Source organism: Drosophila albomicans, chromosome X, assembly GCF_009650485.2.
Source record: "Drosophila albomicans strain 15112-1751.03 chromosome X, ASM965048v2, whole genome shotgun sequence".
Classification (NCBI taxonomy): Eukaryota; Metazoa; Arthropoda; class Insecta; order Diptera; family Drosophilidae; genus Drosophila; species Drosophila albomicans.
In genome coordinates this window covers 2,687,628-2,705,118 of record NC_047627.2, presented here as the reverse complement: position 1 = coordinate 2,705,118, position 17,491 = coordinate 2,687,628, and the positions used below count along the sequence as shown (strand labels likewise).

At 38.8% G+C, this 17,491-nt stretch overlaps 1 protein-coding gene across 9 annotated transcripts in view; it reads left to right on the top strand.

Moving 5' to 3' along the window:
- LOC117572014 (potassium voltage-gated channel protein Shaker) overlaps positions 1-17,491 on the top strand; it is a 150,455-nt gene that overhangs the window by 65,807 nt on the left and 67,157 nt on the right. Inside the window, exon 1 of one of the 9 annotated variants that reach the window (XM_034254642.2) lies at positions 310-884. The exons of the other annotated variants lie outside the window; for them this stretch is intronic. Coding sequence (XP_034110533.1) covers positions 859-884 — 26 coding nt within the window. The 5' untranslated portion in view covers positions 310-858. Of the gene's footprint in view, positions 1-309; positions 885-17,491 lie in introns of those variants that run through there. 9 annotated transcript variants of the gene reach the window in all.

Genomic DNA, 17,491 nt, shown 5'->3' with positions numbered 1-17,491 from the left:
CGACTAGTGTCATTGGACAAATGCAGGATTGCAAATTGAGAATTGAGTTTCAATTTAGAGCAGTGGCATTGAAAGCAGCTCGAGCTTGATTATTGCCAACGTCTGATTGAATCTTCGGCTCGGATTCATTTCAAGCTGTTATTATGTGCTTTGAGAGAGGGCCAAATGAAAATGATACGTTATCGTTGTTATTGTTGTTGTTGTTGTTATTGTTGTTCGTTTCTTGTTCATCGTTTCCATTCACTCTCGCTTAATGTATGCGCGTGTGTTTCTCTCTCTGTCTATGTGTGTGTATGTGTGTGTGTGCAGTGGTAAACTAGAGTAAGCAAATGTGCTGTGCAGCAATTGGAAATTGCCGGAGGAGAAGGCAGTGACAGTGACAGTGAAACAAGTCGAAGCACCAACGACCAAATAAAATAACAAAAAAAACAAAACAACAAAAAGAAAGAAAAAACCAAACAACAAAACTCGACAATAAGATAAGATAATAATCGTAAGAAGAGAGGGAGAGGCCAAGAGCAGCGGCCGCCAATCATCATGCAGTTGCAGTTGCAGTTGCAAGCGTTGTTGCAGTTGCAGCCAACCTTGTGGCCAGGAGACAGAGCTGATCAGGAGCCAACAACAGCAACCAGAACAACCAGAACTACAAGCAGAATAACTGACAACAACAACATCAGCAGCTGCAGCAGCACGTCGCGTCCCATTGCTGTGTGTATGCGTGTGTGAGTGCAGACAGGGATTAAAGTACGCACACTTCACTCACACTCACACACACGCATACGCATACGCTAACGCTGACGCTGACACACACGCACACCAACGCGCACGCGACACCAGAAAAGGCCAGAAAAGTGCAACATGCAGATGATACTTGTTGCTGGCGGGTAAGTGGACTAAAACTCTCTCTGTCTCTGTGTGATGCACAAATCCAAATCGATCCCTTTTGAGGGATCCTAACTGTCTCCTCCTCCCCCTCTCTCTCTCTCTCTCTCTGTGTTTTTGGGTGTGTTGGTTTATGTGTATGTGTGAGCTGCTGTATATAAAACTCGTTGTCTAACTCAAAACTTAATTTCAACCTCAACTCGTAACATTGACAGCTTTATCTCTAACATTAACATCAACTTTATTATATCGGCTGCCTCTGCTTTTGGGCTTTTTATATATTATATGTATAGTATATATACCATATATATGTATGTATATATCTGTAGCTTCTAAGCACTTTGCACATTGCTTCTCGTTGCCTTTGCCTTTGCCTTTGCCTCTGCTTTATGCTCGATTGCAAATTGGCATTGTTATCGTGTATTAATGACCTGCCTCTGTCCTTCTCATCTCTGCCTCTGGCTCTGCCTCCACTTGCCATTGATTTTACTAATCTTGAACTATTTCTTCTCCTTCTTTCCATTACAATTACTACTTGAATGTGGCTGCCTCTTCTACATCCTCCAGGTAAGTGAAACTCAATAATATTGCAATCAATTACAATTGTTATCTCTATAACAAATGATGATTGGTTTAAGGACAGTCCCCAAAAGTGGGACAAATGTTTTGCGTAAATACTTGTTATGGACATTCTCATGATAATTTATTGAGAAATTGTTTGAATTGTAAGTATGTTAAGGCTTAACAAATGGAAATTAGTATTCTACTTTAGTCTATGCAAAATATTTTCATATTCAACATCAGGCCTCGCAAGCTATTATAATAATATTCGATTTCATCAACTTTAGTCAATAATATTTCATTTTCTATACGATTAATTCGATCATTTTTGCAAAGTATTTACTATCTATTTGATGATTAAAATTGATATATTACATTCTTCGTCTACAAATGTTCGTCAAATGGAATGCAATCATAAAAATATATTTAAAAAAACTTCAATTTCATTAACTTAAGTCAATGGTTTGCATTTTTCCGATAACAAACTTCTTATATGCTTATATGCTGCAATTTAAATCGTGCAAATGGAGCTTTATTTGTTGTGTACAATTTTTTGGGGACAATTACAAGTAGCGATAAAAATGATGAATAATACTTTATTATGATTCTTAGAAATAACTAGCCAGATTTAAGTGACATTTTTCACGATGAAGTCAAATATGACTTCCGTTTTTCGTCAGGTTTGCGTTGCGGTGTTTTTAATTTCAAACTCGTAACCCAAATGTTCTTTTCAAAGCTAGTCTTTATAAAAAAGATGTCCACTGTCCATTGGTCTGTGTGTCTGTCCGTCCGTTAGATCACATAGATCTCAAAGACTATAGGAGATAGATATATAATATTTTTCCGGCAGCATTTGTAATAATTGCATAACCCAGTTTGTTTTAATTTTTCACTAAGCCCACATCCGTCCTGTAATATAACAAAATTTGTTAATTTAAAGCTAGAGTCGCAAATTTTGTTACATACGATAATAACTATTGTTTCTATATTTCCTGCAATTTTAGTCTCGATCAGATGAAAATTGTAGATCTTTTACTTTTGTATGGGAAAGCCGACTTACTACGGGTCTTTGTTGCTTTGGCTGACAATTTGATATATAGTAATAATAGTAATATTTTTCACTTTATGCTATATATTTTAATTTTTTTGCAGTATAAATTAGGTATGGTTCAAGAATAATACCGCACTCTATTGATTTTTTTTTTCATAATGTGTATTCGGAATATTATTCGGTATATTTTAAGAATAATACCCCACAAATGAGTGGTGGTGGTATCTTATAGTCGAATACACTCGACTTTCTTACTTGCCGCCATTTTCAACTCGAAAACGAAATATTTTCAAAGAGTGTCTTTTATAAAAAAAATATTTTTATAACGCCTTGAGGAAAGATGTACGAATGTGACGTTTGTCGTTCTGGAAATATGCATATGTAAAAAAGCTCTGAAAGCTAAGAATTTTTGGTTGAAAATTAATGAAATGAATAGCGAGCGTGATTCAAAAAAGAAAAACAAAAAAGAGTACATGACAATTTTTACTTCTAAAATTTAAATTAATGAAGAACATAATATAAAAAACAGAATATTGAAATTTAGCTGAAAATAAAGTATTTTCCAAAACCTACCATGTATTGAAATTGAATGCAACTTTTGAAATATGTTATAAGGCAGAGCTTGCAATTCCTTCAACTGGCTAAAAAGCCCTTCAGTCGTTTATTTTTTTACTTAAAAAGCATAAATGATTGAAAAAAGATGGCAAGGAATGTAGTTTAAATGCAAATTTTGAAATATTTGATATGACATTTCTTCCAGTTCTTTCAACTGGCTAAAAAAGCTTTTCAGTTGGCATTTTCACAAAGCTTTCAAGTTGAAAGCCAGCTAAAACAGCTTTTGTGTGTTTGGTATGCCGAAACACCCTGTACGCAAAAGCTAAGCCATTGCCAAGCTTTTGGTAGTTGTCCTGCCGCAGCTTAAAGCTCGTTGCAAAAGCAGAGCGTGAAAGCTTTGTCGGGGTAGAGCAAAGCTTTGACTGGCAGAAGCACAGAAGCACGGAGAATGAAGCATCGAGGGGCTTACAAATGCATGTGTGTTTACTTATTAATAATTGCATTACACATACGCAGCGTGGGCGCATAGGCTTTGCGCGTTGTTGTTGTTGTCATCGTTGCAGTTGTTGTTGTTGTTTTTATTGGTGTTTGGTGCGGCCTTTGTGGCGCCTGTGGCTTACAGTTGGCGCGTTCAAGTGCACACGTGACACAAAGCGCAGCGACAAACACACACGATGCCCCAGAGAGTGAGAGAGAGAGAGAGAGCGAATGAGAGCGGAGTGAAAGAGTTGTGGTTGCATTATATTAATCATATGCCTGAGCCTGGGCCGCTTTAAAAGGTTTCAAAATCAGCGCCCGAAGCATGTAAATAATTCAATATAGTTTCTCACTCTCTCTCTCCCTCTCTCTCTCTCTCTCTCGCTGTTAGCAATCGTTGTTAGCCATCGAATGCCTTTCACAATTCGATTTTCACTTTGTTGTGTGTTGCCTTGTTTTCTACTATTTTCGTTTTTCTTTTTTTTTTTTTTTGTATATTTTCATTTACACTTTTCACCTACTTTCGTTTTGGGCGCTTCAAAGCCAAAGGCATTTGTTTGCCTCCACATATGGCCATCTCTTTCTTTCTTTCACCCTCTCTCTCCCTCTGCCTCGCTGTGTCTCGCTCTGTTGTTCGTGCCACACGCTTCACTGAACGCTGACCGGTCTGAATGTCGCCTGTGTTCGTCCCGTTTTTCGCCCAGTTCGCGGCAGCGGCGACCGCGGACTTTGGTCAGCTTCGAATGTGCCATGTTCATGGCTTTTAGCGTTGTTATCCTGGCGCCCCCTTTCTCCCATCCTCTGGCTACTACTGACTGACTGACTGACTGACTGCTTTGCTCGTTCGTTGCCCATTCTTGTGCTCAGGCAATGTTCAGTCATCGCTTCGTTTTCGACTACTACTACTTAAGCCGTGTCCGACGCCAACTCCGACTCCAACTTTAACTCTGAGTTCGAGTCCGCTTTTTCCTACATATACATATATATATTTCACTGCTATATTGTTGTTGTTGTTGTTGTTGGTGTTCTTTTACATGTTCGTGCCAAGTGGCACTAAAACTATTTGCCTTTGCTTTTGGCAGTTGTTGTTGCGAGCAGCGAACAGCGAGCAGCAAGCAGCAAGCAGCGGCAGCACCTGCCGGGCACACGCAACACGCAGAGTGCAGCAGCAGCGTCGAGCCGAGTCACTGCAGTAGGAATCGCACGTGCTTTGGTTCGGCTGCGTTGTTGAAGCCCGAAGCTTGAGTCGAGTCCGAATCCAAAACCGAGTTCGAGTCGCAATACGATTGCGGCTTCGGGGACTGCGACAGCTCGGTTTACGGCTCGGCTCGGTTGCGGGGCCAGCTTTCATTTCGCAGCTACGTCGCTCAGTCGTCGCAGTCGCAGTCACGTCGTCACAACGTACCGCGTTTCCAACGTAGCGCGTTTTGGCCCAGGCCGCGGCTGTCGTCGTTTACGTCGTCGTCAAACAGTCAGTTAGTCAGTCAGTCAGTCAGTCCGTCAGTTAGTTAGTCGGTCGGTTGGTCAGTCAAACAGTCGCTCAATCATTGTGTGAGTTAATCAATCAGTCAATCGGACAGTCACTCGGTCAGTCAGTCAGTCAGTCACTCGGTCAGTCAGTCAGTCAGTCAGTCATTCGGCTCGACTTGACCGCCTCTGGGCCCGGCTGATGCGTGCAACATTCTGTTTCCCGCGCGTGTGAATTCTATATACATAAAGTATTTCCTTTTTTTTTGTTGTTTTTTCCATACTAATATAATGTTTTTTTTTTCTGAAATGCCATTGTATTTTTCACTCTGTTTGTTTACCGAACGGTGATGGTGTTGGTCAAGTCAACGCAAGTCAAGTCAAGTGAAGTGAAGTGAAGTCCGTGTGCGTGTCACGTTAACTTCCAACTTCAAAAAGGTGTTTAAGGCGTCGTCGCCAACTCTCGAAACTTTAGCTCACAGCTTGAAACTTGAATTCAAGCTCCAACTTCAACTCCGATTGCAACTCCAACTCCAACTCCAACTCTAACTCCAAGTCGAGTCAACAAGAACAACAGCAAAGAAAAAACAACAACAGCGAGCGACAACAATGAGCGACAACAATAAAATAATGAAGCAAATGTGGCGGAATTTAAGTCTCAGTTACATTTGTCCTGCCACCCACTCAATTCCCTTTCTCAGCTTTCGAGCTATCTGCATCTCTCTCTTTTGTTTGTTTACCTTAATTAATGCACTGGCAACACAGCAGCAACAGCAGCAGCAGCAGCGACAGCGGCAGCAAATGGGGCAACGTGCAGCATAATTTGCCTAGGCAACGTCTCCCAGCCACAGGCCTATTCAAGGCTCAGGCTCTGGCTCAGCTTGCCTCAAGCCACTTGCAACTTGGCAACTCGGCAACTCGTCCCGGGGCGCCGTTAGTTTCTACTGCCGCTGCCGCTGCTGCTGCTGCTGCTGCCGAGGGCGCAGTTAATGAATATTTTAGCCAAGTTAATTTCCATTCTCTCCATACGAATTGGCATCGACAGCAAAGTTGCGAGGCAACCAAATACGTTGCCGGCTGCCAGCGACACATTTTCTCATTCTTCTATTTCTTGTGTGAATTACATAAGCCAGTCGATTATCGAGTGTAAAACCAAAATAATCATATCAAAATATTACGCATACGTCGCATTGCACATTCCAAAAACAACTAAAATCAACGCTAGATGGCGCTTTATCCCAAAATATACGTATATATATAACATTTTTTTACAGCATTTTTCACATTTCATTTGGCAAGTTTTTTTTTTTTTTTTTTTTGGTGTTTTTTTTTTTTGGTGAGGCTTGAGGAAAAGTTGCCGTGACGGCGCCGCTTGCTTAGCCTTGGCTTAAGCAATGCTTCTTAACTTTGATTGAACTTTGAACATGCAACCAGGCAGCCAAGCAGCCAGGCAGTCAGCCAAAGCAAGAACAACAACAACAATTGGCTGTTGAGGGCAGTTGAAGAACTGCGAACAATTCGCACGCACATTTTCGCTCTTTCTTCCTACTATTTTTTTTTGGTTTTTTGTGGCCAGGCAGCGAAGTGGGTGGAGTGGTGCTTATTGCCAGTTGTCGAGTGGTGCGTGCTACTCCACTATATATATGTGTGTGTGTGTGTGTGTGTGTGCAATGCTAATGAATGCCCCATGAAAATAGGCTCAAAGCCACTTGCAATTTTTGCGCTTTGCTTCGCCAACTCCATTAAAATTTGAATTTTCCCTTTACGTTTTTCTTTCTCTCTGTGTGTGTTCCATTTACGTTTCAACTGTTTTAAATTCGAAATTGATTTTCTCTTCTGTTTTTTGTTTTTTTCGTTTTTTTTTTTGGTTTGTTTCCCGTTATTGTGCATATATTTGGAAATTTAAATAATTGAATACATTTCCCTCGTGTTTCGTTTTGGATTTCTTTACTTTATTCTATTTTATTTTTATTATCCACTTCGTTGTTTTTTTTTTATGCTGTTTAAATGAATTTTAAATGGGGGCAAACTCAAAAAATATTCCCCAAACACAAGTACATAAAACTAAATGGGATATCTGCTAACCGCTTAATGACATTCCAAAATAAATCTAATTTAGCAATAATACGAGAGTAACGAGTAAAGTTTCTTTCTTTCGCTTCCACAAAACAAAAAGGGTATTCTTGCGTCATACGAAAAAAAACGCGAATGCAAATGCAAAGTTATTTAAATTAATTCAATCATATTTTAACTTTGACAGCGCACAAAAATTGCTGAATTCGTTATGAAATGTAATTTAAAAACTCAATAAAAATATGTCGCGTGCAATTCGAATTCGATTCGATTAAATCAAATTTGTCAAAAATATATACAAACGTATTTTTGTGCACGGTGTATTTTGTGCAGATTGCAAATATTTATTCATGAGTTAATCAGTTTGATTGCGCAAAACTTTCTGCATTAAAAATGGAGTTGAGTTTTAGCTTTGTGTTTTCTCTTTCATTCGCTCTGTTTTCTTCACTTCAAGTGGTCACACATTTATGGCCAGCACTGTATGTATGTGTGTGTGCTGAACGAATCGAGTTTCGTTCGTTCATAGATCAACTTCTTCTTCAATCTTCTTCTTGCCAAAGTTGCTCATACTTTATTGTGCCAAATTGGCAGAAATTTATGCAATGTGCAGCCAGCAGCCTCTGTCTCTGCTTCTCTCCCTCTCTCTCTCTCTGTCACTCGCCGGATCGTCTGTCTCTTTCTCTGGCGCTGAGCAAGATACATCGCTGCGCCTTTGCACATATATTTGAGGAACATTTTGATTTGCTTTAAAGTTAAATTTTCTCTAAAACTACTTTACTGCTTGTCCTAGTTCTCCTAGTTGCTGCTCTCTCTCTCTCCCTCTCTCTATCTCTCTTGCTCTCTCTCTCTCTCTCTCTCGCTCCATTTCTCTCTGTGTTATTCTTTGCTTGTCCATTAACTTTGCATTTGTCTCTGCGCTGTGCTTCATTTCAACTGCTGACTAGGCGCTATGTGCCACATATTTTTGGCAGTAGTACAGTGTGTGTGTGTGTGTGTGTGTGTGTGGAGCACGTGAGTGTGTGTGATGTGTGTATTTGTGTAGAGGAAACAGCTTAAGGCCTGGCCAAAAGTTACGCACTGCGGCGAGTTTTGTTTTTAATATGCCGTGACCCAGAGATGTGTATGTGTGTCTGTGTTGGTGTGTGTGTATTTCACGTGCGCTGCGTGATTTTAATTTGAAATAAACACACACAAACACACACACACACACACACATAGGAATACTAAAACACCGCACACCTCAGCCGGACTCTTTGCATTTTGTGGTTTATTTATTTTTATTTATTTTCTGTTTCTGTTCTTTTTTTTTGGCTTTTCTCATTTTATTTGCGTCCCATTTTTACACTTGGCCTTTGCGTAATTCTTTTTACGACTCAACAAGCAGTAGAAAAAAATACAAACAGCAAAAAAAAGAAAAACTAAAAAAAAATACAGAAAGCTGAAATGAAATGAAACGAAATGAAGAAGGAAATACAAGAACTTATTGATCGGCCGCTTGAAGCCAATTTGAAGGTCAAGCATACGCACCGTAGGCCGCTGGGTAGCATAGCCACCACACCAAAAGGGGCATCAGATGCCTAACAGGGTTGTGCTTGTATATGTGTGTGTATGTGTGTGTGTGTGCTTGAGTGCCCCTTCTGCATTGTTATATAAACATAACATTTATGCAGGCAAGCGAGCTGTCGCTGTCGCTGTGTCGCCCCTGACTAAAGCTGATGCGGAAACTGAAGCTGAAGCTGTAGCTGGAAGCGAAGCCGAAACTGTAGCTGAAAGCAATAGCTGACTGTGGTTGGAGCTGTCTTCTGCCACATGCCACATGCCACATGCCACTTGCTATGATGACGTCATTTTAAATTATTTTCAAATTTTGCGCCAAAGGCCAAGCAGCTGACACAGCTGCTGCTGGCTCTGCGGAAACGGAAGCAGCGACAAGACAGTCCACAGCACGGCATACACAACAATACACAAACACATACCAACAAACACACATACACACAGTGGGCTAACTGACTGCACTTTGCTTTTATCCGTGTCAAACATTTTCATCCACTTGTTCGCATTATTCTCGCACAGCGGGCGCATTTCTCCACCTTCCACCTTCCACCTTCCTCCGCCTGACTTCAAAAGAAGCCGCCACTGGCATCCCCAAGTTGCAAGCACAGAGCACAAAGCACGAAAAAACCCAAATTCAAATCCCAAACAAAAAAAGAACTAAAAAAAATACGGTACGAAGCGAAGAAAGAAAAACGAAACGAATAAGGAGAAATGAAAGAGATTTTGTTAAAGGCGAAAAGGAGCAAAACTCTTGCTCGTTCGTTCGTTCGCCTCAAATCATGCAGATAATCGCAACAAGTTCAAACGGGAGGCGGGAGACCGAAGGCGTGGCAGGCCCGCCTTTCGATTTGTTGCGAAATTTTATTAATGCTTAAATAGAAATTCGATTTAGTTGCGTTTCGCTGCATTTCGATTTGATTTTGCCTGCAATTGCAGTGAAGCACAGCTGAGTTCACATCGCTCTCTCTCTCTCTCTCTCTCTCTCTGTCTCTCTTTCTCTCGCCATTCTGAAATGCCTTAAGCCCTTGTTAAATCTTCTTTTCGTAATCCAGGCCAGGCTAGATAAGAAGAACTCTTTAACCCCAGCCATTCCATTTCGGCAAAGTTTTTCAACGCGGAGCAGCTGCAACAGCCGCCAGCCAATCAATTGATGTCGAGGCTTGGCTTTAATTATGCAAGCAATAGCCTGCTGCAACTGTTGTTGCAACTGTTTTTCTCGAAAGTCAACATCTCGCACTCAGCGGAATCACTTTGCACAGATTATATTGATTACATTCGCTGCTACACTTGCACTTATGTTCTGCGTACCGGTTCGCTAAGTGGACCCCAAGAGCACATTATAATTGACCATATTTCAACATTCAAAAAATTGTAAAAACCTTTTTGTATAATAGTAACTTCAAGTGCTCAAGTGTTTCGAATCGATTACATTCACTTTTCATTATACTAATCGAACCGGTTCAGTAGTAAAAGGGTTCAAATTTTAGCTGATATTTTGACTTGTCTAACTGGTTCAGTAATTAATCATACTGTGATGCTAACTCACAAGATTTAACCGGCAATGTGAACCGGTTCAGTATATAATCCTGAAAGTGGTTCAGAGACATAATTTAGCACTGCAACAGAATATTTCATTAAAAATGTGGCATTGAGTGCTCATAATTTAATTTCGTTTTCTTTGACACGTCGAACCGGTTCAGTAGATAATCTAAAAGTGGTACAGATAACAATAAGATTGAGCTGGCATATTGTGCGCGCATTTTTCTGAAGTGTTGTCAGTGCAGAGTGTCGAAAATCAGTGAAATCAAACAATGGCAGCATATAAAATGTAAACAATAGCAGAAAAAGGAAGCAAATTGATTCTGAAGCTCTCTGACAAATTTCGCCAAACAAATTCCCGATCGCATTATGCATAGAGAATATTTCGCAGCCTTACACAAAAAGCGAGTTGCCAATTGGAATGCGCATTGAATGAAATGCGAAAGGGAATGAGAATAGAAATGGGAAATGGGAAATGGGGAGAAGCGATGGGTACAAGCTCCACTCGAAGCCTAACCCCAAGCCAGAAAGAGGATTCCGCGGTTCGCTGCGGCTGGCTTTATTCAGGCAACCAAACAAAGCAAAAAAAGCAGAAAAAAGGACAACGAAAAGCTTTGCGTGTATTTAGGCGGATTGTCTATAATTGTTTGCGCTGGTATGAGTAAGGGTTTTCCCCTCTCTAAGTGTGTGTGTGTGCGTGTGTGTGAAAAATTTTGGAATTTTCGCTGCTAAAGAGAACGAATTTAACAGCAAGCACAACAACAACAGCAACAGCAACAGCAACAACAAGCGCCACGTCAAATTAAGCAAAAGTAAATAAACAACGCAACAACACAAAACAAAAATGAGACGAGCGAGAAAAAAAAAGAAACCCAAAAATAAATAAAATTAATTCAAATGGCAAGAACAACAACTAAAGCAGCATATTGCAAAGCAAACAAGCCACAGAAATTAAACAGCAACAGCAACAGCAATAACAACACGAACAAGAACAAGAATAATAAAAATCAGCAACCAGCGAGCAATAAAAATTAACATAAAATACGCCAATGCCAAACAAGCGACTACTCTGAGCTCTGAGCTCTGAGCTCTGAGCTGTTGCTGCCTGTTGTGTCGCGCTCTCTCTTACTCCCACATCCCACATCACTGTCTCTGTCTCTCTCTATCTCTCTCACACTCTACCTGTGAGTGCGTGCTGGCCATAAAAAAGAACGAAGGAAAAAAACAGAAAACTGCGTTGTGCCGCCTGCGGCTTCAGCCTGTGAGGCAGGTGCAACATTTCGTCGACCAGTCGGCACAAAACTTAATTTAGACGCGCTTTAAATTCCAAAAACACACAGATTTCGTAGCTTAATAAACAGTTGTTTTCTCTCTCTTTTACCTTTTTTTTGTGGTAAACTAACAAATACCCTGTAGAGCTGAGTAAATTCAAAAAACCACTTTGATATGCATTTTGAATTCCGCTCGAAGTTTAGCGTCGCGTCTAAATGTTTATTGATATTTCTGCATCAATTCTTGGCCGAAGCAAAAGCAAACAAATTGATATGGATACACTGAACAAAAAAAACAGACACGATTTCTAAAATCAAATACATTCAAAAGACCTCTTGCAAAATTTCAAGATTAAGCCAAAATATGTCAAGTCGATAGAATCGCAAAAATCGTAGAAGTTATTTAAGAAATAATTTAGTATGCAAATATAACTGCTTTATATACTAAAGAATATACACTTGGTATATCTATATACTAATGCGTGCAAAATATACCAGATTGTCACACAGTTTCTGGAATGCTTTGAACTTCAAGGTATACTGATATACTAAGTTAGTCTTCGGCATATTTAAGTAGATTTTGGTATATTATTTCAGTATATTTTTAGAATAGTACCACATTAATGAAGAAATGTGTAGAGGGTATCTCACAGTCGATCACACCCGACTGTAGCTTTCTTACTCATTTTTTTTTAACTAGTTCCATTAGTAAAGCTGTCGCCAATCATGTCCTGGTTTCAGTAGCATCAAACCAACAAGGAGAATTGAGTATGTTAAATGATAATGAAAAATAATAAATGGCATAAAATCTGGATTTGAGAACATTTGTTTGATCAGTGTAAACCGATTCTTAGTCTTAAGACTAAGACATTTTAGCTTAGAGCATTTTATTTGATCAGTGTAAAAAATTTGCATTTTACAAGTTTTGCCAGAGCTGCAATGATATTTATGGTTAAAGAGAAATATACCTATAATTGACCTAAGTGGCTTATGCAACATTTTAGTATATACAACATTTCTGCTATTACAAGTACCTTAAATGCATTTGCTGCATTCAGAGAACTTCTAATTGATTTGGGTTGTACGTGTGTATGAGTGTGTTTGTATGTGTTTCCACCCTCTTTGGAAAATAACTTAATAAAAAGTGAACATGTGATATTAATTGGAACAACTGTAGTTTGCAGTTTGGGGCATGTTGCATGCTCAGCGTGTTTACATTGTTACAACTCGACTCGACTTGAGTTGAGTTGGACTTAGCTGCTGCTTAGAATACAATTGGGACTATGTTTTGGGCTTCATTGATTTTGGTTTGCACTTAGTTTAATTAAATGTTGCCAGAGAGCTGCACAAACAGGTGCAACTTTGTGTATGTGTGTGTGTGCAACAATGCAAATCGAAACTTTGAATGTCATCCGCAGTTTCAGTGCCACTGCCACAGACAGTTTACATAAACCGCACACAACTCAACTCGACTCAAAAACTCGAAGTTAGGCGCAACTTAGTCACAATCCTAGTCGACTCGACTCGACACGACACTATAAATGTTAATAACAAGCAACATTGTTAGCAGTTTTTGCCTTTGTTTAGCTACTGCCCATGGGCTCATCCCCCATTCTGCCACGCCCCATGTGCAACATTGTTGTTCTCTTTCTCTTTCTTTCTCTCTCTCTGTGTCTATAGCCTTGTTGTTGTTTTCGGTTTCGGTCTGTTAGACAAAAAGTTTTAATGGTATTAAGCAAGCCAAAAATAACACACAAAATAATAGAAGCAAGCAACAACAACAACAACACCAACAGCTAAATGTGAAATTAGAAACACACACATACACACACACACACACACACACACGTGGAGAGTTGCTCTGTCACGTTGTGCAATTTAGCGTGCAAAACGTAGAGCGAAAGAGGGAATGAAAAAAATGGTTGCATACTTTTTGGGGCCGACGCTGTAATTGCAGCTGCTTTTGCCGTAGCTGTTATTGTAGCTGGGGATACCGTTATAAAATATGCACTTAAATTTAAATTGTCGTAAATTAATTGTAAAACTGTGCAACAACCACTTTCCTCTCATTTTCCTACGTTTTTTTTTTTATTCTTTTTTTGCACTTTTACCACAAAATGTAAGTTGAAAAATTTGCCATGGGTTTTTTTTTTTTTGCTGTTGCCGCTTGCAGCGGAAGTCGGTGAGGCATGGCCAGTTGCCAGTAACTGTGACTGTGGTTAGGTATGCGAGTATGTATGCGAGTGTGTGTATGTGTGTGCCAATTATCTGTGCCCACCCAATAGCAACCACGTGGCAAGCCGCAGAAAAAAAAACAAAAAAAAAGTGGAAAAAACAAGGCACAAGCAATAACCAAAAGTTGCGTGCGAGACATACCACAACAACAGCAACTACGACAGCAGCAACAACAACGACGGCAACTACAAACAAGCGAACAACAACAACAACTGGACTGGCAGCGGCAACAAAGTGTAAAGGCAACTTTGTAACCTTTGCACTTTTATGAATTTCAATCTCTTTTTGACCCAAACACACACACACACACACACACTTGCAATCTAACAATCTAACACACACACATACACACTTGTGAGGTCGTGGACAATTAGTTGAAAATTTCGTAGAAAGTGTGCGGCGTGCAAAGCCCCAAAAAAAAAAAAATTAAATAAAAATGGAGAACCAACTTTGTTTTTGGGTGAACGCTTAAAAACTAACTTTTTTGATATGTTGTTGTTGCTGCTGCTGCTGCTGCAATACTCCTTGCTCTTGCCTGCGTCGCAAACTGACCATATTGGCCGTGAGGAAAAACCCTGAAGCCAGCGCGACTCAGACCCAGGCCCATAAACATAACATTTTTAACTGCCTGTGCGCCGAGTGGAAGATAGCGACTTGTGACACCGAGTTTATTACTCACATTTTGATATATGAGCAGTATATTAATTCAACTAGTTGTAGTTATACAACTACAACTACAACTACAACTTCAACTTTAACTCGAGGCATAGTTACGTGATTAGTGCAGTTCAACCGCATGACTAAATGTTTTTTTTTGCGCATTTAAATTAATCAAGTGCACAATTTGTAAGTTTTCGTTTTTGAAAAACTTCTGTCCAACTTTTGTTTTGCAAGCGCTTTTCTAGGGCATCTCCTAATCAACAACTACTCGCTTTCTATCTCCCCTCTCTTTGCCCTGCCTTTAGCTTTTATACCCGCTACCCATAGGGTAGAAGGGTATTATAACTTTGTGGCGGCAGAAAGTGCAGTTGGGTCTTAGTCACTTTGGTTGACAAACTGGTTTATTTCGTGCTTTATGGTATATTCAGAGTGTTGTAGTATATTGATATACCAAATATGGTATATCTGGTATATTTGTACTTCAATAAACATACTCTATTTGATGATAACTTTGTGGCAGCAGAAAGTGCGCTTTATGGTATATTCAGAGTGTTTGTAGTATATTGATATACCAAATATGGTATATCTGGTATATTTGTACTTCAATAAACATATTCTATTTGATGATAACTTTGTGGCAGCAGAAAGTGCGGTTGGGTCTTAGTCACTTTGGTTGACAAACTGGTTTATTTCGTGCTTTATGGTATATTCAGAGTCTTGTAGTATATTGATATACCAAATATGGTATATCTGGTATATTTGTACTTCAATAAACATACTCTATTTGATGATAACTTTGTGGCGGCAGAAAGTGCAGTTGGGTCTTAGTCACTTTGGTTGACAAACTGGTTTATTTCGTGCTTTATGGTATATTCAGAGTCTTGTAGTATATTGATATACCAAATATGGTATATCTGGTATATTTGTACTTCAATAAACATACTCTATTTGATGATAACTTTGTGGCGGCAGAAAGTGCAGTTGGGTCTTAGTCACTTTGGTTGACAAACTGGTTTATTTCGTGCTTTATGGTATATTCAGAGTCTTGTAGTATATTGATATACCAAATATGGTATATCTGGTATATTTGTACTTCAATAAACATACTCTATTTGATGATAACTTTGTGGCGGCAGAAAGTGCAGTTGGGTCTTAGTCACATTGGTTGACAAACTGGTTTATTTCGTGCTTTATGGTATATTCAGAGACTTGTAGTATATTGATATACCAAATATGGTATATCTGGCATATTTGTACTTCAATAAACATACTCTATTTGATGATAACTTTGTGGCAGCAGAAAGTGCGCTTTATGGTATATTCAGAGTGTTGTAGTATATTGATATACCAAATATGGTATATCTGGTATATTTGTACTTCAATAAACATATTCTATTTGATGATAACTTTGTGGCAGCAGAAAGTGCGGTTGGGTCTTAGTCACTTTGGTTGACAAACTGGTTTATTTCGTGCTTTATGGTATATTCAGAGTGTTGTAGTATATTGATATACCAAATATGGTATATCTGGTATATTTGTACTTCAATAAACATACTCTATTTGATGATAACTTTGTGGCAGCAGAATGTGCGCTTTATGGTATATTCAGAGTGTTGTAGTATATTGATATACCAAATATGGTATATCTGGTATATCTATACATACTTCATTAAACATACTTTATTGTATATATTCTATTTTGATAGTAGTACCAAATATCGCCTTCGGTAATAGTTTTTTTAAGGGTATGATAACTTTGTGGCAGCAGAAAGTGCGCTTTATGGTATATTCAGAGTGTTGTAGTATATTGATATACCAAATATGGTATATCTGGTATATCTATACATACTTCATTAAACATACTCTATTATATATACTCTATTTTGATAGTAGTACCAAATATCGCCTTCGGTAATAGTTTTTTTCAAGGGTATGATAACTTTGTGGCAGCAGAAAGTTCAGTTGGGTCTTAGTTATGTTACTTTGGTTGAAAGTCAGGTATATTTCGTGTATTATTGTATTTTGTTAGTGATGAAATATATTGATATAGTATACCAAATATGACATATCTGGTATATTTTTATTTCTACCTCATTTCGATAGTATTACCAAAAATATAGCCATCGGTATATTTTAATATTTTGTTGCATATTATTTTGGTATATTGTATCAATAATACCGCAATGATTATATTAAAAATAGGGTAGCGGGTATCTCATAGACGCACACATTTGACTGCAGTTTCCTTAGTTGTTATTTTTTCTCGTCTGTGATGTTGTTGTTGTTGTTGTTCAAATTAGTTCCGGGAGCTAGATATGTGGATGCCTAAGCTTTTATTTTTTGTTTTTTCTTTTTGCCGAAGCAATTTCCTCATTTCGAAGCAACATTTTGCACATTTCACAGCGGTCTGGCCCAAAGAACGGAAGTTGGTGAAAATGCTTCACAGCACCAAAACGCAAAAGTCCGTAACTTATTCCTTGGCCATTTCTATGAATTCAAAGCGCAAAACCATTAAAAACTCAACTAAATAATGTGCATATTAATTAGAGACGAGAGTCCGAGCCAAAGAGAGAGAGAGAGAGAGAGCGAGAGAGAGAGAGAGAGAGCGAGAGAGGGAGAGAGAGAGAGAGAGAGAGAGAGAGAGAAAGAGTGAGTGAGAGAGTATATCAAACAAATTTTTTGCTGTGGGTCTTCAACAACAACAATTAAAATAGTATGCCAACTTAAGCTTAAAGCGAATGAATGCCAAACTTTAAAATAGAAAGTTTTCGTAAAATAAATTCTAGCAAACGGATTAATGTTGATCATCTCGTAGGGAGCTTGTCAATTGTGCTTTGACAGCAGCAGCTTGAACATTATTTATTCAGTGAGAATTGCCTAGACTCGAAACTGCTGACTGAGGGCTATTCAAATATGCATTGTGTTGATTTCCGATGCATAATCCTGTCTCTCTCTCTTTCCCTTTCTCTATCTAGGAAATGCATTTTCTGTGCTTCATCTGCCTTTGCCTTTACTATTTTGTTTTGTTTTGAAGAATTGGCATTACCATTAGCAATTATGCATATACTCGTTGCTCGTTGCTCTGCAGCTGTGTGTATATAACATATTTATTTGCATTTATTTTCATGCAATAACTATGCAAATTTTGACGTATTCAATTTCATTT